General features: G+C 37.2%; 1 protein-coding gene across 5 annotated transcripts in view; it reads right to left on the bottom strand.

Moving 5' to 3' along the window:
• Positions 1 to 21,142, bottom strand: part of NFIA (nuclear factor I A) — a 270,440-nt gene extending 249,298 nt beyond the window's left edge. For 2 of the 5 annotated variants that reach the window (XM_063428056.1, XM_063428057.1), the window contains exons 1-2: positions 20,972 to 21,142; positions 14,715 to 15,246 (exon numbers count right to left, since the gene is read on the bottom strand). In XM_063428056.1, coding sequence (XP_063284126.1) covers positions 14,715 to 15,246; positions 20,972 to 20,998 — 559 coding nt within the window. In that variant the 5' untranslated portion in view covers positions 20,999 to 21,142. Of the gene's footprint in view, positions 1 to 14,714; positions 15,247 to 19,534; positions 19,755 to 20,971 lie in introns of those variants that run through there. The other 3 variants (XM_063428053.1, XM_063428054.1, XM_063428055.1) reach the window with 2 other exon arrangements.
• Between the last annotated feature and the right edge of the window lie 5,112 nt (positions 21,143 to 26,254).

Raw genomic sequence — 26,254 nt, 5'->3', positions numbered from 1 at the left:
AATGCAAATCCTCTCTGTAGATCAATACTAAAACATAATCCTATACTTTACCGTGGAAAAAAAAAAGGAGTGCCTATAAATAATTTTCCTCTTAAAGCAGAAAATTACACTTCTTTAAATTTTAAAAACATATTTAGGATCTCCTGTCGTAACTTGGTGTCTCTGAAAGGACAACTAACATTCTTGACTTCTGGGTTATTTTTGGCCCTGATTGAACTGCATTAAAATTCTTGTTAAACTAAAAGAAAGAAAAAAATCATCAAACGACCTACAAATTAATGGATTCCAGAATTCTAACGTCACTGGCACTCAGTAGAGGCTGGTTCTTAGGAGCAGCTCTACAAGTGCCTCCCCCTCCACCCCTCCACAAACAGAAAACCGCATGAGGGAGCATAGCAAAAAGACCATGAACTTGACAGCAGTCACACTGTACCCCAGGAACGGGATCCACTTCAGCTCTCTTAAAGTTAAAGGAGGCTGGGTGGACTTAAATAAAAATAATTTAAAAAAAAAATATTAATAATTTGTGTGTGTGAGAGAGAATGTGTATGTGTCTGTCAATGTGTGTCAAATCGGTGAGTGTGTCTGTCAGTGAGTGTGTGTGTGTCAGAGTCCTCTGTGTTTAAATGTGTGTGTCAGTGTCCTCTGTGTGTAAATGTGTGTGTCCGTGTGCTCTGTGAATAAATGTGCTTGTGTGTGTCAATGTCCTCTGTGTGTAAATGTGTGCGTGTGTCAGTGTCCTCTGTGTGTAACTTATGTGTGTATTATATTTTCATTTTGTGATTTTCAGACTTCACAGGCACTGCCATCAGAGGATCTCAACATACAAGTTCCAAGGCCACAATAAAAAGAAATCCCCGAGGATCTAAAAACAGTTTCCCATGCACAGTAGGCTGAAATAAATCTTGCATAATTTATATTTATTTCTAAAAATATTTATTTTATACACACAGTGGACACTGACACACACATTTACACACAGAGGACTCTGACACACACATATTTACATATGGTGCCATGGTTCCACCAAACCATACTTCGAGTAATATATTTTACAAATCAAAAATCGATTGGGACGGAACATCCTGGAAATTCTTTCTAACAGAAAGATGTAAAATCCAAGTCTAGAATTACAACAAGGGATCTGCAGGGTTCACTCATCACAGCTAGTGTCATCTTCATGCCTCGACCATCAAAATACATGGAAATTATACAGCGAAGCAAGGCAGAAACTACAGCTCACTATTAAGATCCTGTATGCTTATGGGTCAAATATGCACATTTGGGTGAGCGTTCATCAATGTACATATGTGTAGTGGCAGTGTGTATGTAGCAGTGTGTTTATATTTATCAGTGTGATTATGTTTAGCAAAGCGTGTGGTTAGTATTGTGTATGTGCCTAGCAGCATGCTTTGGGGCGTATGTCTGACAGTATTTGTCTATAACTCTGTGTACCCGTTTTTGTGTCTGTGAGTGTGCATCCCGTGAGATTGTCTTAAATGTATATCTGTGTATGTTTGTGTCTATGAATGTACATCTCTCTCTCTCCCTGGGAACGTGTGTTGGAGTACCTAAGTCTGATAGACTTTTTTTTTTTTATGTACAGCGAAGTTGGGACCAACAGTTTGACATCTGTAGTGATGGAAAGGAAAAGTGTCATAAGATCATTTAAGACTAACTGTAGAAGCATAGCAGTCTCACAAAATAGTGGCTGGTTTAATGATAAACATATCTGAACTATTTGATTATGTGAGGCAATGAACTTGCACTCAAGCGGTGGAGAAAAATATGTGCTAAGCTAGAAAACTATTCTGGTCAGTGTTCAGTATATTATCTTCGCATGGTAGGTTCATTTGTGATTTGATAAGACTATGCACTGGTTATGAACTATTTATCAATAAGGTATGCACAGCACCTTACATTAGAGAAAATGATCAACTACAATTAAATAGAACACGGTAACTGCTTCACCTCATTGAAGTGGTTATAGTGTCTGGAGTCCCTGTGCCATCCTTCCATTCAGTGTTAAATCATTTTTAATAGCAATTGAGAGTGCCCAGCATCCCATCCCCGCAATACTTCTTGGGCTAATGAGGAAGCATTGGCCTGAGCAGCAATGAGTGGCTGTGATTTGGTGACAGACGCCCATTGCTGCTATGAATTTGTATGGCTAAGGACCCATCTCTGGGAATTTACTATTGGTTACAGTGCCTAGAGTGTCCATTTAAACTTTATTATTTTTCCTTGTTTAATATGGTATCTCCACTATTTACTGAAAGGGGTTCGGGGTGAACCAACTTGCCTTGCCCTAAAATCCAACTGAGAAACGTTTCCCTCTGTCCTTTAATGAACGGGTACCTTTACAATTTGTATCTATGGTGTTGCGATTTAGAATGTTTAGTGGTTTTTTTTTTATTATTTTTTAAAGCGTGTGTGTGTATTATTTTATTAACAAACTCATACGAGACATTTCTTGCCTGCAGACAAAAGAAAGAAGAAGATGGAAAAAAAAAAAATTCAAACATATTTCTAGGAAACCTGGCTTACAAGTAGCAGACGTGCACACATCTACAGAACTTAATCTGAATAAAACGGCAATATTGCAGGACAAAGTTGAGCAGTTTATATGTAGATTTATTTAAATGGATAGATAGATTTACTAATGGCTACTGGGAACTGACTGTTCTTCTAGAAGCCATGTATAAAGATACAAGGTACCCTTACATTATTTATTCAATATCTCTGTAATTCCCATAAGCCTGTGACACAGAGGGCGCACGAATTGCACCTTATGGGGAAAAAAAAAATCAAAGTGAAATTTCTGGGATGGTGATGGTTTCAGGAATAAGAGCAAATAGATACTGTTACCAGCATAACAAGCGCTCAAATTAACCCTTTAAGTGTCTAAAGCGTGTACAAGGCATTACTTTGCAGTGCACAGTCCAGGCACTCAGAGGGGTAAAGGTACAAGAAACTTACTTAACTAATGTTATGCATACTTTCACTAAATATACAGTTTAAGACCAGTACATTAAGTGGTGTATGTGGAGACAGTTTGCTGTTCTAGAGGAATGTTTATCATACTTGCTGTACACTGGTGAATACAGGGTCTTTTGTTCCAGGTCTTTTTCAAGGTCAGATGAAGACAACGACCTGCTGTTACTGAATCTTTATTCCATAGGAGATCAATGAAAAACAGAGGCTTTCCACTATCTGAAATGTTAAACTTGACACTATATTCAAACAGGCCATGCCCTGCCACAAATTGTATGTAGGTATGTATATTTGTATGCATACATTTATTACACCGCACACATCATGTCAACAGGAAGATCATGTTATTGGATTCCACACTGTGCAGACGGTGACGTCGTCCGGGCAATTACTTCCCATAATAAGCAAGGAATAATGCAGGGGTCACTTTTGTAGGTTTGGGGGAGATACACATCCAAGCATTAGTTCATCTAAACAGCGTCAGATGAATGTAACTCCCACTAACTTTACATATGGGACATAAACTACAAAAAATAATGTAACTAACGTAAAAGATATACAAGAGCAAAGCACCTATAGGGAAATCTAATGCCTTGCCAGGGTATCTGGAATGCACCAATGAAAACCCTTCATCAGCATAATAATATCAATAAATAAAATGACAAATTAAAAAGCTGCACACACACACAGACGAGAAAACAAATTAGCCATAAAATGATTTCCATTTTTTGGTTTTATATAAATGATCAATTGTAGTATATAGTAATAGCATTATTTATATAAAACAAAAAATGGAAATTACACACACACAAACACACACAATCCTTCAAAGATATTATTGTGGGTTTTTTTCTCTAGCAATACATTTTTTATTATATGCACATTTTCAATTGTCGTGGAATTTACCTCTACAAATAAAGAGAAGGTGTTATTTGTCTTCAACGTTTCCCCATGTGAAGGTGAAGCTAAGATTCCACGCTAGGTATAATGCCAAAAAGAGAATATGAGATCAAACTTTGCAATTCTTCACTTTGAGGCTTCTTGAGGCTACAGGACATGCAGAGAATAGGCAAAGAATATCCCACCACCTTTCAACTGATCTTCCATTTCCAACAGCTCTGATCAGCTGTAAGATGTCATGCTGGGCATATATTATTCAAAACACTAAGAAATAGGTACTAGAAATAAAAGATTGGAACACGATTTAAAAGCCAGTCAATAATGGCAAAAACATTCTTTAAGTGAACATGACGTTTCATTTTTATAAGATAAATACAGCATGAAACCTATAGGTAATTGCTCTAAATTGTATCACACATGAAACGCAGTATCAGCTTCGTAGTCTGTATGTGTATTCAATCTGGAATTGTTTTCAACAAGTACAGCTTTAAAGCAGTGTTGTCTTTTTTTTTTTTTAAATACCATAACGATATAAGTTTTATGAAATACTAATGCAGACTGTGTTGGAATTTCATTTACATTTCCACGCAATCCAAAGATTCCATAAGACAAAGTAAGGACCTACTTTGTCTAACGAACAAGCCTGTATTTGTAAACGTTGATAAAAAGCAGAGCTCCGCTGTCAACTTTTGTCCAATCAAAGCAATTATGGGATTCAGGTATCATCTCGCTCATCATGAGACATGATCTACGGAGGCCCCATGTGGACTCCATGCGTGATCCTCCATAGATTGAACAGCTGTACTCTTGCAGTTCCTGGCTGACAAAATGCCAGAAAGTGAAGAAGACGAAGATCGCCGTGGCTGCAAAGGGACAACTTCAGGTAAGTAAACATAACTTTGACTACACCCTACAGTCACTGGACCCTAACCTGAGACATCACATTCAAGTGTCTAAGCAAAAAAAGTTTAGTGATTGGCCCTGGGCACAACTCAAAAATGGACCCTCTACCTTTTCTCATTTCTGACATGGCAAAAAGCCTCCCATCCACAGCCTTTTTTACCTTTACCTTTGATGGGCCCTGCAGGGCTTAGCAGTAGTGGTTTTGGTTCTTGCAGTGTTCCTTGGCATGTCCCCTCCACCTTACAGTAATTGTGCATAATGCCACAGATTTCTGCAAGCTATGGGAGTTGGCCTCTCACCCTCCTTTTCCCATAAAAAAAGCATTGCTCCTTTGCAATATATCCTCTTATAGTTTTCTGCATATAAATTTGTTTTAAAAAGCTAAAATTCTGCAACAGCCATGGAAAATGAGAGACAGAGCTCAGTCTGAAAGGATGATGGGAATTGTAATCTTGCCATGGCTTAAAAAAGGGTCATTCCCTTATGCATTTTACAGCCATACTTCCCCCCACTTCCCCTATCTGAACAGAATATTACAACTGCTGTGGTTCACTTTTGGTAACACACCGTTCTAAATATTCCAACCGCCTCATCTACGTGGTCAGCAGCCTGAAAATCTACATGTTCCTTTTTACACAGCAGGATTCTCCAAAATTTCGAGTTTTTTTCCTTGTCAAGAAAGGCTGTTATAAACTTACACTATGATCAGTGTTCACATGGCCTCAAATGAAAATATTGCATTTACACATTTATAGGGCTTATCCATGGGCCAGTGGCATGTAAGCAGTTAGAAGTATCCAACTCAGAGTTTGAGTTTCCTCAAATATTAAATATTACCTACATTTTGCAACATTGTTGTCAGCTCACTAGTAATGCTTTTATTTGCCTGTGTTTAGAATTAGACTGCCAGTTCTTTTTAGTAGTTTACAGTATAGTTAACACACATTTATCTGTAATACACAAGTATATTTTCAAACTGACACACTAATTCATGTGTACAATTATTTTGAACAGTAAACATTGCTAGGGCCTAGGACCGAACTACCCAACTTTACTGAAACTCAGAAGAGTTTCTGTTGTTACACATAATTGGACATAAAACATGGTCAATCAGCCATTGGTATGAATCAAGAAATGGATGCATAGGTGTCTTTCAGTTGCGGAAAACCACAGGTGAACCAGTAATAAATGATTAAGTATATACTGCCAAATAAGTTAGAACTCAACCGTAAAATTGCATGATACATGAAACTACTTACTACTACCACGATTCAAACACACAGGGGTGCACGGCATTTTGGAGAGTGAAGTTTGTTTCAGACCCCTTCCCCAAAAACCACTGGCAACGATTTAGACTCAGATCAGATTAATATTCCTGGACGAGAGCTTTAAATATTGTTGTATTTCTACGTCTGTCCTGAGCGTTCTATTTGGGTAAGGAATCCATTTAATAAACAGCCTGTCGGGGAATATTGGTTTACGGTGACACCAACCTTGCGTGCATTGCAGTTTGAAAAACGTAGCAGTTCAAATGCCACCCACAAAACACATACATGGGGACATAGTCACGCACAGACATTCTGAATTTTTTCTATTTTTTTTTTAACTGCACAATAAAAAGCATTGCGGAGACGATCTTTTCCCCGACAGACTTTTAACAATAGCGATGTTGTTGGGCAGTAACCAACTACAAAGGGCCCTTTCTCTAAAAAAAAGTTACTTGAAACTGCTTCTCTGACTCAAAAAAAAAATGTACTGATGCATCCTCAAACAAAACAAGAACTTCATCCTCTTTAAGTCTTAGCTAGGAGTTCAGGGAATGTCCAACAGTTTGGCACTTGGAAAATTAACCCCCCCGATATAAAAGGCAAGATAGTGACCTCCTTCCATCCCCCAGTCTTAAATCCATAAAGTGGGTTTAAGAAGAGACATATAAATGTATACGGCATACTCCCCATGTAAAAGAAGACATACATGTAGTGTATATATGGCGATATAGTATCCTATATGCCTGTGTTATTCCATCCAATAAACAGATATGTACAGTGAGCAACAAGGCAAGCTATATGGATGACGCGTAGCATTGGCCATCATCTCAACTCTGCCTCCTAGTACTTCCTTCACTCCACCATATAACTACTGTAGCATCCCCTAGTGGGGAATTCTGGTATATGAGATAATCTGGGGGGTTACATGCGTCATGTAAGCCATGTAAGGTAGGGCCACTTATTTTGATATGGTGTAGGTACAGATACTCCATGGGGTACGTCAGTTGCAGGTAATTTATCATGTACATCATTACCAGTGCAACTTCTGAAGTTTTTTTTGGAAGTCTTATGAAGCAAGACTACTTTTTTTTTTATTTAAACCCTTTTTTAAAAACAATTTTAAAGAATTATTATTTAATTTTTTTTCTCAAGTGTACAGTATCACTGTAAAACACAACCCCCCCAAAATAGCAGGCTTTAGTAAAAGAACATCTATGGTTTTCTTTGGAAGCAGGTATATATACCAGTTTATGTACCACGAAACATAACATACTGGAAAGGAGGCTGGAAAGATAGAACTAACAGAGCCTTAACAAAACTCTTTCAGCGTGCAAAACATTTGCTATCCAGTTAGAAATCTATAGGACAAAACCGTTTATCAATGGAATGCATAATGATTTAGTTACTGAAGTAGTTCACACAGCCCAGCTGATCTGAAAAATAAAAAAAATACCTGTGTGACCCAACACAATTTTTAGTTTCTGTTATTTGACTCTATAATGGTTCTGCGTAATGCACAAGTATGGGGAAAACCACCAAACCAAGAACCATCCATTGGTTTCCACTGTGATTTTAAAAATTGTCATGATCCCCACTGATACCAATGGAGTGTTGCACCTAGATGCTGCAGTTTTAAAATTTTGCCCCAGAACTGGTCTTGAAGCTTTAGACTTTTTTTGCTGCAGAAAACATAGAAAGAATTATAATCAATAAGAATAAAGATATTGGTGCTTCAGGAAGTTTGGTGGAGAATAATAATAAAAAGAAAAGGAGATAATGGAATAATTAAATATTTACCGTTATATGATTAGTCATAAATTATTCAATTACTCTTAAATGTTGAAAAAAATATTAATTAATTTGTTTATATCTCCTACCCCCCCAATTACAATTAATTTATGAACTTGGAATACCGTACCCGGATTGCAGCACTTTTCCCGAGTCGAACATCTGTAAATATAATTAAATGGCATGGCTTACATTTCCTGTGTGTAAAGATATGTGACCGTCCTACGCAGCTGTACCCCAGCCAAACATCATATTCCGAGTCCTTTTATATTTTAATTGTAAGACTTAAAGAAGAAATGTAATTGAATACAATGACAAAAAGTTAAGACTGAACACTCAAGGTTACAGTTGACTCCCTTTTTAAATGTATCAAGGAGATAATGCTAGTTGTCATTGAAGGCATTTGTTACAAAACTTGAAAAACCACTACAATACGCAAGAGTTCATCCTGTGGATCATGGCACAAAATATTGAGTCCAACACTATTAAACAGGCCGAAGAGTTACTCAACACTTCCAGCTCGAAGAGTCCGTGGCACACTCACGAGGGGAGAATTGCTACTTGCCCAGGCTGGATATTAATTTGCCAACAACTAGTTAGCAAGTGGTAATGTTGCTACCTGCTCAAGACATTATACCAAACTGGTCAAACAAAAAAAGTGATCAGTTGATTTCTGATTAAAGAATTGTATATGTAAATTAGTTACATTGCAGAATATTTATTTCACTATATATTTTGACCTGTCTGCTTGATGGAGCAGCAAAGAAAGAGGAAGTGCTTAGGTCAATATACCCCATGTAAACCCTACTCTCTTGTGATTGGTTATTTTGGTTTTTTCTATGTTTCTTTGCTGTTGTGGTGTTGGTAAAGAGAGATTAAGCAAACTAAGAAGCCTCCTGTCATATTGTAAAATTTGTAGCAAATCAATTTCAATTTAGCTTGTCCTATACGTTTGTTATAAAAAAAAAAATAATATTAATAACTACCTCAACTAATCAGCAATTCTACTACTTTGCTGAGCAGGTTCTGCCGACTTCTCTTTCTCTTGGCGGTGCTTGTAGATTGTGAAGTAGCTTAGCCTTGCTGGATACAGGCTGTGAGCCCGATGCACATGCTAGCTGTGGTCTACACATGGCTGGTCTAAGATTATGAAAATTGTAGATTTGTAATTGGCACTATTCAGGATATAATCAGCTGTACACCATTCAGTGTCACTTACTGTAAAGCAGGGGTTGGGAGACTACTGCAAGTCGTTTTAATCAATTCATATTTATTCTCCTTTTTAATCTTTATCTGACTTATAACAGGCACAAGGTAAATATCATCATTCTCTTAGCCATGATACCTTAATAAGAGTAATATGGCACATACAGAAAAATAAACAAATAAAAACACACACACGCACACAAATACTTTCTTCTGCACGAGATTACGAATTCAGTGTATGGTAGTTTACCTCTATGAACGCTGCTTAGGTTTAATGAATCATGCTTGTAAACCTAAATAGCATTCAGCTGATGACAAACAGACAATGCCGCTACTTTGTATCCATCGGTTTATAAATATAAACAGAAAACATCCCAACACAAAAAAAAATCCAATAAAGAAAAGTTTATGTCTTCAATTATTTTTATGGCATTTTTCAGCCTATGTATATTGTCAGTAAAACAAACTCTTTTTAGGCTTAGTATCTTTTTCCCTTAAAGATGAACCCCTACTGAATGATGGTTACGTATTAACAGTAACTCTGTGGAAAGGTTCTAAAAGTAGAGCAATCACAGATGAAATGTTTCTTAAGATTGCTACACTATGTGCCAGAATTACTTATCATACTTAACATTTTTATTTAATTTCACATTTTAAGGACCTTTAAAACATCAACAGCATCACCACACCACCATTAATAAAGGTCTTTGAATGGTCCTGGCATTGGAAGGGTTAAGCTTATCTACAGCCTCCGTCCACGCAGTGGTTTAAAACCTGTTTACGTGGCATAAGTATATATAAGACCCCTTTATCTTGTAAGTGCCAAATATACGAAGGTGATGTGCATACATGTAAATTGTGGAATTACGCTTTTTTTTGTTTGTTTGTTTTTTAACTCTAAATGGATGCCCAACAACTAAAGTGTCTCCATGCAGTGTGAAAACTGTGTTTTTTCCTACATTTGACGGAAACTTCTATATTCTAGAACAGTAGAGACTCAGTTTGGTGCTGTAGATGTTTGTTATAAACTACATTTCCCATCGTTCTCAGCATTGTAGGAAATACAATCAACTCATCTACATCGCTATGGAATCTGATGGCGCTATAAAAATAATAAAATAATAATGCTAATAATAAACCCAGAGTCTGCCATTACTATTCTAGAGAAAAGTGCTATCAATAGGATGATTACAACCTTCTACTAAGGTAGGTAGAACACAGACGATTACGTTTGCAGTGTTTTTTTTTTTTTTTCTTTTTGTGGGGTTTGTTTTTCCCATTTTCTACACCCTCCCAACCCCCCATTAAGATAATCCTATTTGTTACAGGGTCAAAAAAACATGATCATTCCTTGGAGTGTTTACCATTCTTTACAAAAAGAAAAAAATATATTTTTTTTACATATAAATGTGATACAAGCACAAAACAAATAGAAAGTTGGAAGACATTTTGTTTTACCCAGTTTAAAATGTTAAAAGTATAACAGCAACCTGCATTATGCTGTGCACGAGGAACAATAAACACAAATGGATTATGCACTATGAATATTTTTGAGGGGAAAAGGCAACTGGGGGAAAAAAGGGTTTTGCATCTTCAAGCAGTCTCAGAGATCATGTACGTTCCACTTTATAGGAGTTGCAGTTCTAGACTGACTGACTGATATAAGCAGGTTACTTTCCACATTGTGTTCCCATTTACCTAAATATGGATGTCATCATTTTTGTTTATTCTGAAAAGCCACTGTACAATGCTGCAGAATGCGTTGGCATTTCATTAAAAAAAAGATACTGCTGCACAGCCACTAATATGCCAAATGCTGCCCATCTATCTAGTCCAAATCACTACAGATTTCCAAATGGATCAATAAGAATCTATGTAACCTCAATATAAACATGTGAGGTAAAAACATTTTTAAAAAATCAAGGAGACATGTTTTAGGGCAAGTTTCTGTTTAGGTGATACGTACAGGTGTACAAAGCAATCTACTAGCAAAGTTCTAGAAGTGGAGCAGTCACCATGGATACCCATTGAATCTTACTTCTCATCACCTCGGTTTTAATATTTTGCTCTAGTACGTCTCTTGATACATTATGTTGCTTTTAAAATAAGCCCTGCTGGAAAATAGAAAAAGAACCCCCCACATACAAAAAGCAAATTTTTAGTTTTTCTGTTTAGACCAGTTAGACCAGCTGCACCAAAGTGAACTCAACCACTCCTATCATTAGACTATAGATACTTAGAGGAGAATTATGGGAGTTGCAGTCTGACGACATCTGATTAAACAAATTATGCAAGAAATTAATATGCCACATTTCCAAAAACTGCCTTTTAAAACTACCAACTACCTGTCTTAAAGTTAGCATTCAGTAAATTTAATTTGCCATGATGTCATGTCATTGGATACATAATTTTTTGTAGCACCCGGGCAGTAAGATTGTTGCAATTGTCTCATCGTAAAGATGGTGGACCTTCCTTACATATATGAATGTAAAGTGTATAACACTTGGTACTTTAATGTGTCATCGTTTTGTTGATACGCAAAGTGCATAGCTTGTCTTACGGTTGCAGAATTATCAGTTTTAGTTAAAGTGTTTAGTGTTTAGTTAAAGTGTAGAAATGGTAACAACATCTGCTAACCTTTTTTTTCAGTGCTGGATAGAATCTCTCTATATTATACAAATGTATGTGGACTCCATTTATAAATAGTTGAAATACACAAATTTAATAAAAAATACACAAACAAAGTATTCAAAAAATCTCACATTATCAATCTGCAAGAAATATTGGCTGACATTCGCTTAACAGTTCAAATGCATTATTCACAGTATGTCTATTTTTTTCCAATTATAAAATCAGTGTTTATCAATAAGACAAATAGATTTTTTTACATTAAAAATCCTGTTTGTACACCTGATGTTCGGCAGTGGCAAACGTTTCCCACGTATGTGCCAGCTTAACCATCTGGGCAATTCGCAATCTCGAATTTTAATATCATCATATGACCACAAAACAGAAGCACTGCCAATACGCAACTAGAATTGCTGCGCAACGTCGCCAACCTAGTTCAAGTTGGATTTAGGGGTAAAATAACAATACTCAACAATATATAGTACAAAAGTATGTTCTATTTGAATACTGCACAGACAATTTCCCCAGTCAATAAGGTCAAGTAGACTATAACCCAATTTCTGTCAGGTATGTACATATTTTAAAATGAATTCTCCATAATCAATAGGATAATTAATTCATATTTTAAGGTATTTGTCTTTAGATTTATTAAATGGAAAACTAGAGTCAAAAAAAAAAAAATCTAAAAATTGTATGAGATCATTTTTTTAATATGCAATATGAACACAAAACAAATATTAGAAAATGAATATATGTACATACATGTATATGGGGATAAAAACATCTACTGTCAGTTTGTAATTAGCTATTTAATTTATGCCAATATGATCTGAGAAAAATTATACTGTTTTAATAGGAACTCCTTAGTTTTTCCCACATTAGCCAATGTTGCACCGCAGCTGTTAAACTAAAGTTTGTGGTTGACTGGCTACTAATGATCAAAGGTTAAACTTTATCTCAAAGGTCAACTGCCTAGAGGCAAAAGGTTCTGACCTTCACAACTTAAAGTTGACCTGACACGTGCCTGATTTAACATCTCACCCTGATACTGATCATCCATTAATGGAAAAGGCATAAATTTTGATATTTTTTTTCTCCTTCATCCTTCACTCCTACAAGTGAAAGCAGTTCCCTGCAATAAACTAAGGTTTCAAAGTGTCATTCGATACATGTGTAGACACAAAAAAAGTTAAATCTTAATAAATTTTAGAGCATGATAATTCCACATCTGTCTTTGTTTAGACAGATAACATTCTCTAATTAGCAGTTTTTCAAAACTTTTTTTGCACACAGCTTTAATCCCACCACAACCTCATGCATGTTTAGAATTATACACAGCTTAGTTTAAAGCACATCCAGTCTAAAACAATATCTCTGCACATAAATAAAAATTAAAGATTATTTAAAAAAAAAAAAAAAAAAAAGTCCATATAAACAAAATGTATAATTTTGGCTATGGCTACAAAATAATAAAAATAAAAACAAACAATGAACAAACTCACACTCAACTAATAAAAAATCACCAAAACAAAACCTATGCTACGCGTCGTCTTAAACTACATTTTATACCATGTCACCCAATAGGTAATTTATTTATATTCAGGATTCTTGTGAAAATCACTTGACCGTTTATTTTGTTAAAATTTTCATTAACTTTTCAAATATCCTCTTTTTACTGATTTTAGGGGGAAAAAAAGTAACAAAAAGAAAATTAGGCACACAAGTAGTTAAATTAAATATTGGCAGGTATAGCTTTCCAGCTCATTATGCGAATGCGTACAAGTCATTTCGATTTAAACCTGGTGAGTTAAATAGGTATTTTATGAAAAATCGCGGTACGATACTTCGTAATTTATGTTAGACAGTTCCAATAGGGAGAATTGAGGCCTACGATTCAAACTGGCAGAACCTTCTGAAAAATTTTAAATAAACCATAGTCTTCCATAAAATGGTCTAAAAAGTTGTCACACTCATAAACCATCTTAGGAAGAAAAAAAAAAGTACAACCCGACTGGCAGAACACTAGGCCAAAGAAATGCTGCAGTCTAGCCCGGTAAACAAATCTTTTCTGCAAATACTTTTGAACGGACCTTTCCAGCAGTACACTATAAAAGCCAAGCTAACATGTATCGTACTTAAAATAAGAATTATAGATATTATATACAGTTAAGAATCAAGTATATTCATAGGATTCTTAGTGGTTTAAAAATGCAACGGAGGTATAAACTGGTAAATAAGCTGTTTATTTGGTTGGCCATTAACATCACTTCTAAGTAATGATCAAGAAGAAGGATAGAGATGCTGATTCTGTAGCAATTTACAAAAGTACACTCAGACATTAAATAGCAGCAACGTCCTACATATTGATTGTACTTTTTCATTTGTTTAAGATCTAAATAATAAATCTTCGTCTCCATCTCCCCACATGTTGAAGCCCTTATATTTCAACGTATTTTATCCACGCAAAAGGATTATTTATGCACTGTCTATATTTAGACCGAAAAGATGCAGCAACACTAAGAAGTGCTCCCAAAGGCTTTTAAAACACTGACGCAATCAACCAGGTAACCCAACCAATTTTTTAACACTTAGTTCATTCCGTCAACAAGCTAGTGGTCTTAGTTTATTGCCCAAGACCTAATAATGATTTGCACAGTATATACAACTGGGGTGAGTAAATCTATACGCATTAAAGCACTATAGGGATCGTGTACAATCAGATATTTTGGGGCAAAAAAGTTATAAAAGTGGAAACCAATGGAATGCTACTGCTAACCGCTCCATTATTACAATATTGCCCCACAAGTGATCTATGCACAAAACACCCAATGTTTCATAAAGTGCTTGAAGCAATTGGTCTACCAGTGAATTTATAGATGTAGACAGCGTGACGTTAATTAGGATAATAGTCATCACTTAGGAAAATGCTTGCACTCCCTCTTTTCCATGCTTTTCAAGAAATAGGAGAAAACCAGAATACATTTATAGGAAGGTAAGGAACTTTAAAAAAGTGCAAAATGTACTTACCTGCTGAGTGTACAAAGTATGCCAAGTACAAGTCGAGTTCCTTCACGGAAACTCCTATGTGGTGGGGCTGTACGCATAGCCCAGGGTTAGAGCACTGAGGAGACTTTACAAGCCGCTCGCCATCAGTACTTTCGAGTGGGATACCTTTAAATAAAATTACCATTACAAGGTCCAACCGCCATACTTTGTCTGCTTGACGGAGGCAGTCAATTCTTCGCATCTTGCCTTTCTGGTCAGGGTTTGACAGAACGCAGCATGCAGGCTTTTTCCCTGTAACGGTGAGTACAAAATCCTCTCGATACTCCGGCCTAATATCTTTCCTAAGCTTTGCCAGGAGCCTGGATGCCCATTTTTGTTTGACCTCGGGTTTTTCGCTCAGTAGTTCATCCTTCACTGCCCTTTCCTCTTCTTTCGACATGCGCTTTTCATGTTTCTTGAAGTATTTTCGCTTTCGGGCCTGTAGGTTAAACCATGTATAAGCAAAGGCTCTGACGTGCGGCAGAAGTGCTTCAATGAAGGGATGGAACTCATCCTGCAGTAGGAAAACAGAAAATATTATGTCATACGATGGGCAAATGTAAGTTTACCTAAACTGAAACATTGGCAGGGCTATTCAATAAACTGGGAACTGTTGAGCAATAGCTGAGCTTGAAAAAATAAGTTTAGAGTCTTGGCCGAAAACATACAATTCTCATTTCAGTACTTCAAAATTGTCATGTTTATTGAATAACTGTCAATATTTTGGGAGTGAGGTTTGTTGTGAAAAAGAGGACAAATATAAAGAAGAATATATGTTTGTGTCACTTTAATAAAGGTGATAAACAGAGGTGATTTGAGGACAGAAAGAGTGCATTTGTCATAGACTTGCCTCCTGCACTCGTCGAGTACTTTTGTTGGTGATATACAAAAGCCCATGGCTGCCCCCCCAGAAAATGGACAAAAAACGATATTTAAAAGTGGAAATCAGATGTGATATAAGGCATATTTACACCGAAAAATCAATAGGACAGTGAAACTTTCATGGTTGCTGTAAGGATTATCTCTAACCTTTATTATGATGGAATCCTGGGAATTCTTAACTAGAATACCACCATATATAGTTCTATTGAATGCACACACAAAAAAATCCCACATACTCAAATGTGTTACATAATTAAATGCACTTCTCATGGACACCTGCTTATAGACTTAATCCTGGGTTTATCGTGTCATGATGACAATAGTCTAGGAATGTCATTGAAATCGAAATGGATTAAAATTTCTCTTTTTTTTCCATGTGCATGGGATGTAATGACCTGATAGTATTAACAGATTATAGAAATATTAAAATAAAATTTATAAGAGGCATGTTTCCAATTTCACTAAACATAGTGGGGGAGGGGTTACTCACTATACTGTGAGATGAAAGCCGAGGTGAAATTTTAGGAAAAAAAATCTACTAAACTGGGATACCTCGCCAATGCAGCTATTTTGATCCGGACTTTACAAATCAGCTTTCCACAGCTAAATGTTTAGTGAACAGACCCCCCTACACGTATTTTTAAGCTCCCTATGGCTACGTAGGTTCATGTTCTAAGGGTTGAGGATAAATGAAATAACATATATAAACAAGCTCTGAGAAAACATAGGCATTGACCTTTGAAACAAGGTGTGAGCAAATGGGCCAATACAATAAATATGATGGAGAATTCTACTCAACAGTGAGTAATGATGAACCAAAAACAAAGCAGCTGACAAAATGCAACAAGCCATTTGTATTTGAAGCCATCATATACAGCTCTCAATTTACTGTTTACTAAATAAATCCCAATGTAGTTAAAAAAAAAGAAAAAATCGGATTTTTCTAAATATTTTAAACTGAACGTGGTATTATTTCCTAAATGATGGTGGTTCATTTATTTTTATGACCTGTGAAAAAAAGATTGCAGAATGACCGGTTTGGTAAGGTAAGTATTGAGGGCAAAAAAAAAGGAAGAAAAAAAAACAAAAACACACACACACACAAATATATACACATACACACAGGGTGGTAAATGTAAAAAAAAAAACCATACATTTTTATTATTGTTGATATTTTCCCATATATGAAATATTATTAGGCTTCTTTAATAGAATAGAATATTTGATATAATCTATAAAATTAGTACACAACATTGTACAAACTTTTAAAGTTTTCAATATACGGTAGTTGCGTCGTTACAATTATTAAACTTGCAAAAAATATATAAAGTACTCCGTCCACCTGTTAACTTATAACTGCAAGGTACTGAATATACTTAATAGGTACTGCACATCACACACGCAAAAAAACTTTTTATGCACAAGTATATATATCACGTACACGTTACATGAACACAATACACACACACACACAAGAAAGAAAACATAATCCATGAATTTGAAGGAGGAGAAAATACTCACACATTTTGGTGGAGGAGACCGTCAAATATTATTACAAAATAGATTTTTGTCCCTCCAATGACTAGTGTATATTTTTACTTTTTTGAATGGTAAGTTTGCATCTTGCATTGTTTGATAGATCAGTAAACCTCACATAATATGGTTTGGTAAAATCAATAATAGGCCAAAATCAATGTAGGCCTTTCATTCTATGAGTTAATCTACAAGATGATTAAAAAATAATAATATATATTATATATATACAAATACGCACACATAAATACATACAGACATACACACACATATACGGTATATTAACAAATATATATTTTTTAAAAAAACAGCTCTACACTCAAGGAAAGGCCTAACCTGATACTGCAGCCTATGTCTATTCTGAGACACAGTTCCAAGTGCAGAGGAGACATGTTTAATATTTATATTTTCAAGTGACAAAATAAACTATATATATGTGTCCTAACCTACACATTAATTATTCAGGTACTACGGCTAGACTCCTGCATTAAGCTTGGTTACAAGTTGCTTTAATATACGTGTCATCAAAATAATTTATAAGGATATAAACTTGGTATACAAAGTATCAGAAGTACTTCATTAGCTGCCACTGAAAACGCGAAAATGTATTCTTGAATATTTTAATCTTCAGAGAAAGTTTAGTAACAACGTCCCAGCTGAATAACCAGAAGTGAAAACTACAGTACCCCAAAAATATTATTAATAAACTGATTTTTCTCTCCCTTCCCATTTTTTTTAAGTTATCACCACGTTTAGTCAAATTTGCTTTAACAATATATATATATATATATAATCAAGACAGGTAATAAATTACACCATTTTTTTTATTTTCAACCTGTACTGAAGGGCATGGGGACAATCTAACATAAAATCTAACTTTGTGAACAAAGCCAATTCTTCGGCTTTTCTACACAGTTTTTAATCCTTCGTTGCAATGCGTGTTGTTTCAGGAATGCAAAGGTTGTATTTTAGATTGCCCCTTTCATCAACGGAGAAAATCTCAGTTTAACCCCTTCAACACTCCTCGATACCATAACAGAGTAAACAGACCAGTATTTCGGAGGAAATAAAAAACATAAAAAACTGTACAAGTAAATTTCCTGTTTCATTCCAGTATAACTTTTCAAAGTAATAGCTGCATAAAGACGGCAGGAGGCTTGTGTTTTTTTTCCTTTTCTAGATAGTTTTAGCTTCACCCCAAGCCCTCCATACATTCTATAAGTATATATATATATATACATGCATGTCTATATATTATGAGACAAAGCAGACAGACTTTGCACAAAATACTATGAATTACAAAACAAAGTTGAAACTTTCTGTGGCAACTATTAGATGACATTTCAAAATCAATATAAATTAGGATCTACAGTTTGCCGCAGACTTTAATTTTTTTTGTGGCCTCACTTTCTTGATTTATTGATTCTTTTTACAATCATTAAAAAAGTCTTGTGCCCTCATTGTAAGCCATATATATTAAAAAAAAAATAAAAAAAAATAAAAAAATAGATGACTTAAGGTCATAGTCAACAAGTTGAAAAACGTAATTTACTTACTACGTAAAAATATACGTAATATACTAAGAAGCTGGTACAGGACGCCTATCATTCATACGCACATTGGTGAAATACGTACATATTTCATTTTACTATAGATCACTTTCATAAGTATGCATAATTATGTGTACTGTAATTTGACAAGTGACTGAGTTTGGGGCCTAAAAAGTCCAGTATTTATAAAAAAAAAGGTTTTGAGTTCATATTTTATTTTTAATCGTGAGAATCTTTAAATCGATCAACAAAATCAACAAAAATCTAAAAGGAAGCACCGTAAAATATACATATATATATATTTTTCCCCTAAAACGTCTACAAAAGAAAAATCCCTACGTAGTATGAAAGTATTTCAAGCTTTGCATTGAAACACGAAACACTCTACCTTTTCAGGGAAGTATAAATGATTGGATCGATTTGTTATTTTGGCAAATCATATGAAAGTTTTAAACGTATCATTTGTAATTTTTTTTTTTTTTTAAATGACTGATTATTACAATCTAGAAATGTCACATGCCCCTCATGTAAAGACAGAACGTGTTCTCAATATTACTTTTTGTTTGCTTTTTCCGAGCTATGACATTTAATGTTACTGCTTAAAAAAAAAAAAAGAAAAAAAAAAAAATATATATATATATATATATACAATAAAGAATACAAAGTACCTACACAGTGGTCAAATTACAAATATAAAGTATTACGGATTGTTCCACCTCATCTCTACCCAGAAACAGCTTTCTTGCCATTAACCTCCCCAACACACCCACACACCCACACACCTCCCCGGCTGTCACCCCACAGCACCCGCCTGAAGTAGGACATGCAAAATACTACCACAGATCTGGAGCCGCACAGAGTGATATCTGCCTGGTAAAAAAAGTTGCACGAAGAATTCATCCCCCTGTGAGAGAGGCAACAACCAAAGGGGGAGAGAGAGACGGCTCTGTGTTGCCCTGAGAAAAGAGAGAGACCATGGCCAGATCTAGCCCCCCCCCTTCGCATACACTCACATTGCAACCACCACACACTGTACAGCAACAAACAGCTCACAGTGTCAAAGTACTGCTGCATGCACACTGTACATTGTCACCGCACACACACAACACCCAGCTAACACCAGCACACACTTTACAGTACACTACCATCACACCAAACAACTGTCACCGCACACACACTGCAATTAAAAAAACACAATACAGCAAGACAGCCTGCGGTGTCAAACTACAAGTGTACACAGGCAATGGGCAGTAGCACACTGTCATCATACACTGTAAAGCAACGAACAGCCACACACCCACTACAGCGTACACAAACAGCTAACACTACACAATATCAAGGGGTAATCAAACAGCACACAGTGTTCAATAACACAGAAGAACACACAAATCAGAACACCATACAAACCATGTAACTACACATTTAGGAACTGCACAGCAGCCATCAGCCCCCACACACTGTCCAGTGTCACAGACATATTACAACATGCACACACAGACACTCATTGTGTGGAAATAAAAGTCACCATGTCCACTGCTTCACATCTCTTAGAACATTCAACAGACAACAATGTATCCCCATATTTACACAGAGACCCACTCTCAGTACTGGCAGCCACCACACCTCCAGCTTTCTAAGTGATGACACCTTGGTGTCACTTGTCCAGTGACAATGACATTATGTCGAGTCTGCTTAGCATGTCCTGCAACATATCTCCCTATGGAAGCATGCATGTGTGACATAGCTACAGGCAAACATCTGGCTGTGCAAATAGCAATGCATACATACAGCAGCAAAAGCGAAACCCCTTTATTACACTATGATCACCACCATTTTCCTTAACCATCGGAGTGCCAGGTAAACCTGAACTCAAGTCATTGCCACAAAGTGACAATGCACAGTTCTGCAGACTATCTGCTCTTTCTGTCTCAGTCCTCCTGGCACCCCCAAAGCACAAGCACCAAGATCTGCCAAACCCTGATACCACCACCCCCACACACGTGTAGATAACCAGTGGGCACAATGCACAGAGTTCTGTAATGGAATGTATTTAGATACATAAACAATAAAGAATTAAAAGGAGGGCGCCATTAGCCATGTGCCTAACCTCTGAGCAAGATTGCACCAAAAATGAAACAAAGTTACTTTTTCTCCTTTAAGGCAGCACCCCCACCCCCTTTCTTTCCCCTGTCAACCTCTTCACCCCCCTCCCCCCCAAAGCACAGGCATGCAAACCCCACTCCCAGGGCACCCCCCACCCCCCCAGCTGCTTACCTGGGTCAGACAGAGCGGAGAGTACATGACTGCTTGATGGGGAAACAGAATTGTGGGGGGTTTTGAGGTTTTGGAGGTGTGTAAAGAAAAAAAAAAACACCAAAAAAGGGGGAGAAAAAAAAGAGTGAGAGACAGATAGAAAGAGAGAGAGGGAGAGAGAGGGAAAAAAAATAATCAAGCTTGCTTCTTGCTTTTACATTTCCAACTCTGCAAATTGCAGCCAGAGCTGACTTGCTCCATGAGCTGGGCTGCTGAACTTTAACCCCGCCTAGTGTGGCCCCCCGACACTGCGCTCTGCAATGTGCCTTAAAGGGGCAGCGCACTGGGGGTCCCAGGATCCCAGCGCCCCCCCAGCTCCCCAGCCAGCCAGTTCCCGATCTCTCTCTTCCTGTGCTGCACTGATCGCTCAGCCCTTGGTACTCAGCTGGAGGCTGGGAGCTTTGCTCTACGCAGGAATAACTTTCCAGTTTCTGCAGTCTCTCACCATCCAACCCCCACCCACTGTCCCCCCCTCTCCAACCAGCCTAATCATGCGAAAAGAGACTGATCAATAGATGAAATAGTCCATATCATCATATATATTTGGGGGGGTGAGGAGGGGGTGTACTGGAGAATAGTGTGTTGGGAAGAAGGGGAGGACTTTAACCCATTGTGTGCCAGATAGATCTTTAGAGGTAAAAAAAACAAAAAAACAATGGGGATGATGTGGTAAAAGGCACAAGTGTGCAAACTCTTTCTGGGCTCACTGAACACCCCCTTTTCCTCTTCTCTCAGCAATAAATAAATAATATAAATATATACACTTTTCTATTTCATTTGCAAAATTCTATTGAATCAATTTTATTTTTAGTGTTTTGTTTTTGGGTTGGGCTGTTTTGGGGTGTTTTTTTTTTTGTTTTTTTTTAAATTCTTCTAGCAACCTGTCAGCCTGGCCAGCAAATGCCTGTTTTAGAGATGCATCAATTTACTGCTCTCTTTAATTAACCTTACAGTGCCATCAAAAGCGGTATCTGTCACTCAAAGGGTATAGCCATTTCAAGACAGCTGAAATGATTATTATTGGATGGCTCTTAAGAATGACAAACCGACAAACCTTATTTTGGGAAACCCTATGGCATAATCCATTGAATTCATGGGGTTACGGAATATAATAATTCAGTTTATTTTTATATATATATAAATAAAATTGGATTGGCACTCTTAAACTAAGGGCTAGGGTATATTAGATTTAAAAAAAAAAAAAAAAATCAACAAACCTTACCAGTAACAATAAATAGCTATGATACACATGCATTTTGAATAATATGCTATACTGTTAGTCACAGAAATATCATTTTCAGTTTGTCAATATTTAGCTTGCAAGTTCCATAAAATGCAACACAGTTAGATATGAGTTTTTTGTTGTTTTTTTTTTTTTTAAACATACAGTTGTAATTTTTAATCTTTACTTTTATAAGAGGAAAACAAGATTAAATAATTTTCTGGCAAAAAAAAGAAAGTTCTATACTGAGCCAAAATTACTTAACGTCAATCAATTATTGGCACACTTTGCTCTAAGAGTAGGCCTTGCAAATTTGTTTGGAATTTTTGTTTTTTTTCCCTTTCTTTTGGGATTTTCTGCCTATAAAACCAATGTTTAACTATTAGTATTTTCAGGAAATCCAAATGAAGGAGCTGGGAGGCCACAAAATAATTTCTGCATTTGGCTAACACCCCCGAAGCTTTTCATGTTTCCTAGATACTGGTTTTGGCTCAACTTCTGACTTTAGTCCAAGCCACAAAGAAAACTTATCATACAAAGAAGCTTCTAAAATACAAACACACACAAGTTATACACACATACACACACACACACACAGATATACATATAAACACACACACAGATATATATACATATATATATATATACACACACAAATTATATACACACATACATATATATATACACATATCTACATATACATACACACACACACACAAATTATATACAAGCAAACACACACAGATATATATTATATACACACAAACATATATACATACAGTATATTATTTTTATATTCTTGAATGAATAAATATAATAAAATGACTGACACTGTATAGTTTTTATATATATATATGACTTAGTATAGCAGGGCCTGTCTTGCTGTGTGTATGTTTATTTGGTCCTGGTTACTGTACAGGCCAAGCTGTCAGAGCATGGTGGGAGTGGGAGCAGGAAGGGATAAGAACTCGCATTAGCTGGAGGGGCAGCTTTGGCGCCCTTTGCAGGGCTGGGAGAGGGAGGCCGCTGGGCGCCCTCTAGGCTGCTATCCCACGTTCAAGTTCAACTGTCTCTGGTTTCTGATTGGACGCAGCACAGCGGCCACTGCCAGAACGCAGATCGAACTTCCACGGATACATTGTAACACTCCCATCACCGGCAACCACAGATACACTGTAACATTCCTACACAACTCCCATCACCTGCAGCCACACAGCCCACTTCCAATCACTAGCAGCCACGGAAACATTGTCACACACAGCCCAGCCCAACACCCAACACCAGCAGCCACTGATACATTGTCACACACAGTCCAGCCCAACACCCAACACCAGCAGCCACTGATACATTGTCACACACAGTCCAGCCCAACACCCAACACCAGCAGCCACTGATACATTGTCACACACAGCCCAGCCCAACACCCAACACCAGCAGGCACTGATAAATTGTCACACACAGTCCAGCCCAACACCCAACACCAGCAGCCACTGATACATTGTCACACACAGTCCAGCCCAACACCCAACACCAGCAGCCACTGATACATTGTCACACACAGCCCAGCCCAACACCCAACACCAGCAGCCACTGATACATTGTCACACACAGTCCAGCCCAACACCCAACACCAGCAGCCACTGATACATTGTCACACACAGTCCAGCCCAACACCCAACACCAGCAGCCACTGATACATTGTCACACAGTCCAGCCCAACTCTTATCACTATCACACCAAGTCCAACTCACATCATCCAGAGCCAACTTAACACTGATTCATTGTAATGCTAGCAACCAAGCCCAGTTTTGAGAAACATACTTTGCCTAAACTCAACTCCCATCACGGGCAGCCGAGCGCTGGCTGAGATGGGAGGGCAGTAGCCCTAGCCGTGTGTAGAGTTAAATAAAGCAAGGAAGGAAATGGTGCAGGAGCACAGAGAATGGATCAATCAGAGAGGCATTTATTGAGCTGTTAAAGTGGAAACACTAAGTTAGACCAGCCAGGAGTCATGGCCGGGGTTTGCCTTGAATGCCCGCTGGAAATGTGTAATTCCAGGCTGGGTTAAACATACACCCCCCCCCCCCCCACCCTGGCACCATGCCCAGCACTGCATTTACTCTGCCCTATAGCACACACCTTAACTCACCCATATAGAACTGAGCCCACACCATCCAGTGTGGTAAGAAGAAATTATATTATAGAGTACTGGGCACTCTCTCTAATACAATCATGGTGAATGACATGCATCTATCCAACTGGGAAAACTCCCTCCAATGTAATATTAAGACATTATAAATAAATGTATTATACAGTACTGGACACTCTCTCCAATGTAATAATAAGAAATTATAAATAAATATATTATACAGTACTGGACACTCTCTCCAATAAAGTCAGAGTGAATATGTATCAAATCCAACTGGGCACACTCCCTCCAATGTGATATTAAGAAATTAGAGAGAGAGAGAGCATTGGGCAAACTCCTTTCAACATAACTAGAAAGAAATATATAATATTGTATACAAAACTGGGCACTCTGTCCCTCGGAGGTACCCAGCAGATTGAACTGGGCATTCTCTCTTCAAGGAACTTATATATCAGATAGAGGTAGACACACTCCACCCAACATGTTAATAAGAAATTCTATACAGTATATGCAGCAATAAAGCACCAACATTATCCTCATCAATATAATATTCAACGTTTGTATATCAGGTTTTGTTGTAATTAGTTAGTTTGGATAGTGTCCACTACAAACTAGTGATAAAAATAGAATGAGAAAGTTGTAGGTGTAGACACCAGTCTCTATAAGTAACAGCCTGTGTGGCTAAAATATTAATATATATATATTTTTTTTTTAAAAGAACAATACTGGTATGGCAGTGATTAATGGAGTGATTAAGGGCTGAATGTGAAAAAGTGAAGATCACAGACTGGCTCCTAATTACAGGGGGCAGGGGGTTGGGTGGGCTGCCCTATTTGGGGCTATGTAGTCCTAAAACTTCCTTCTGGAGTTCATAGGGATGGAAACACACAGAGCAAGTTACAGGCAGAGGAGTAAAAAAAAAATGCAAGTTCTCTATTATACAATGATTTTCAATACTCGGAGATATTGCACAGAACCAGAAGTAGCACAGACAAAGCATTGGATACATTGTAACATTCCCATGCAGTGTTCAGCAAGCTGCCTGACTGTCTAACTTTACAGGTCTGCTGCCCCATGCAGAGCACAAGACTTCACTCCCTCTGCAAAGAACACAGAACTGGCCTTGGACCACCCCTATCATCCCACCCAAGCCAAGGATTGGACACCCCTCCTATCCATCCCACAGCTCCTGGGTTCTGATTGGAGACCTCTCAGCTCTGTCTAGACACTTCCTTAGTGTAAGGGGAGGAGGAAGCTGCTCTCTGGCATTGTACAGAGACTTACTTATTTTTTATTTTTTTTGTACTTTTTCTTTCCCCCAGGCTTGGATCGAGCGAGTGCAAAATCTGCAGAGCTCAGCATTATTATTTTTTTTTTCTTCCTCCAGATGCACTGGAAGAAAGGAAACCCACCCTGATCTTGCTGCATATAGAAATTCCAAACCTGCAGCAGTACCTCGCCCCATTGAAACACAATACTTATTATTATTACTCAATAATATTCTCATTATTATTATTATTATTTGATTGCAATACTAAATAAAAACAATGCATTGCATTCTAATTTCTTCTCTTTGCCATCATAATATAAAAAAGTCAGGACACACATAATACCCCCTCCACCCCCCACCCCCCCCCCACACACACACACACAATAATAAATCTAAAGGTAGGGCCCCCCTCAAATCTGTTCTAAACTACAACTCCCATGATTCTTGGCCAACTTTAAGATTGGCCAAGCATCATGGGAGCTGCAATACTACAGCAGCTGGATATTTCTTTTGCTAAGGAATCACAGAAAGCAGAGCCAGACAGTACATAATAACAGTTGACAGCCAACCAATGCAAATAATAATAAAATATAGATAAAACTT

This window comes from Pelobates fuscus, chromosome 7, assembly GCF_036172605.1.
Source record: "Pelobates fuscus isolate aPelFus1 chromosome 7, aPelFus1.pri, whole genome shotgun sequence".
In the NCBI taxonomy this organism is placed as follows: Eukaryota; Metazoa; Chordata; class Amphibia; order Anura; family Pelobatidae; genus Pelobates; species Pelobates fuscus.
Note: the sequence above shows the minus strand (reverse complement) of the source record. Positions and strands in the feature narration are given on the sequence as shown.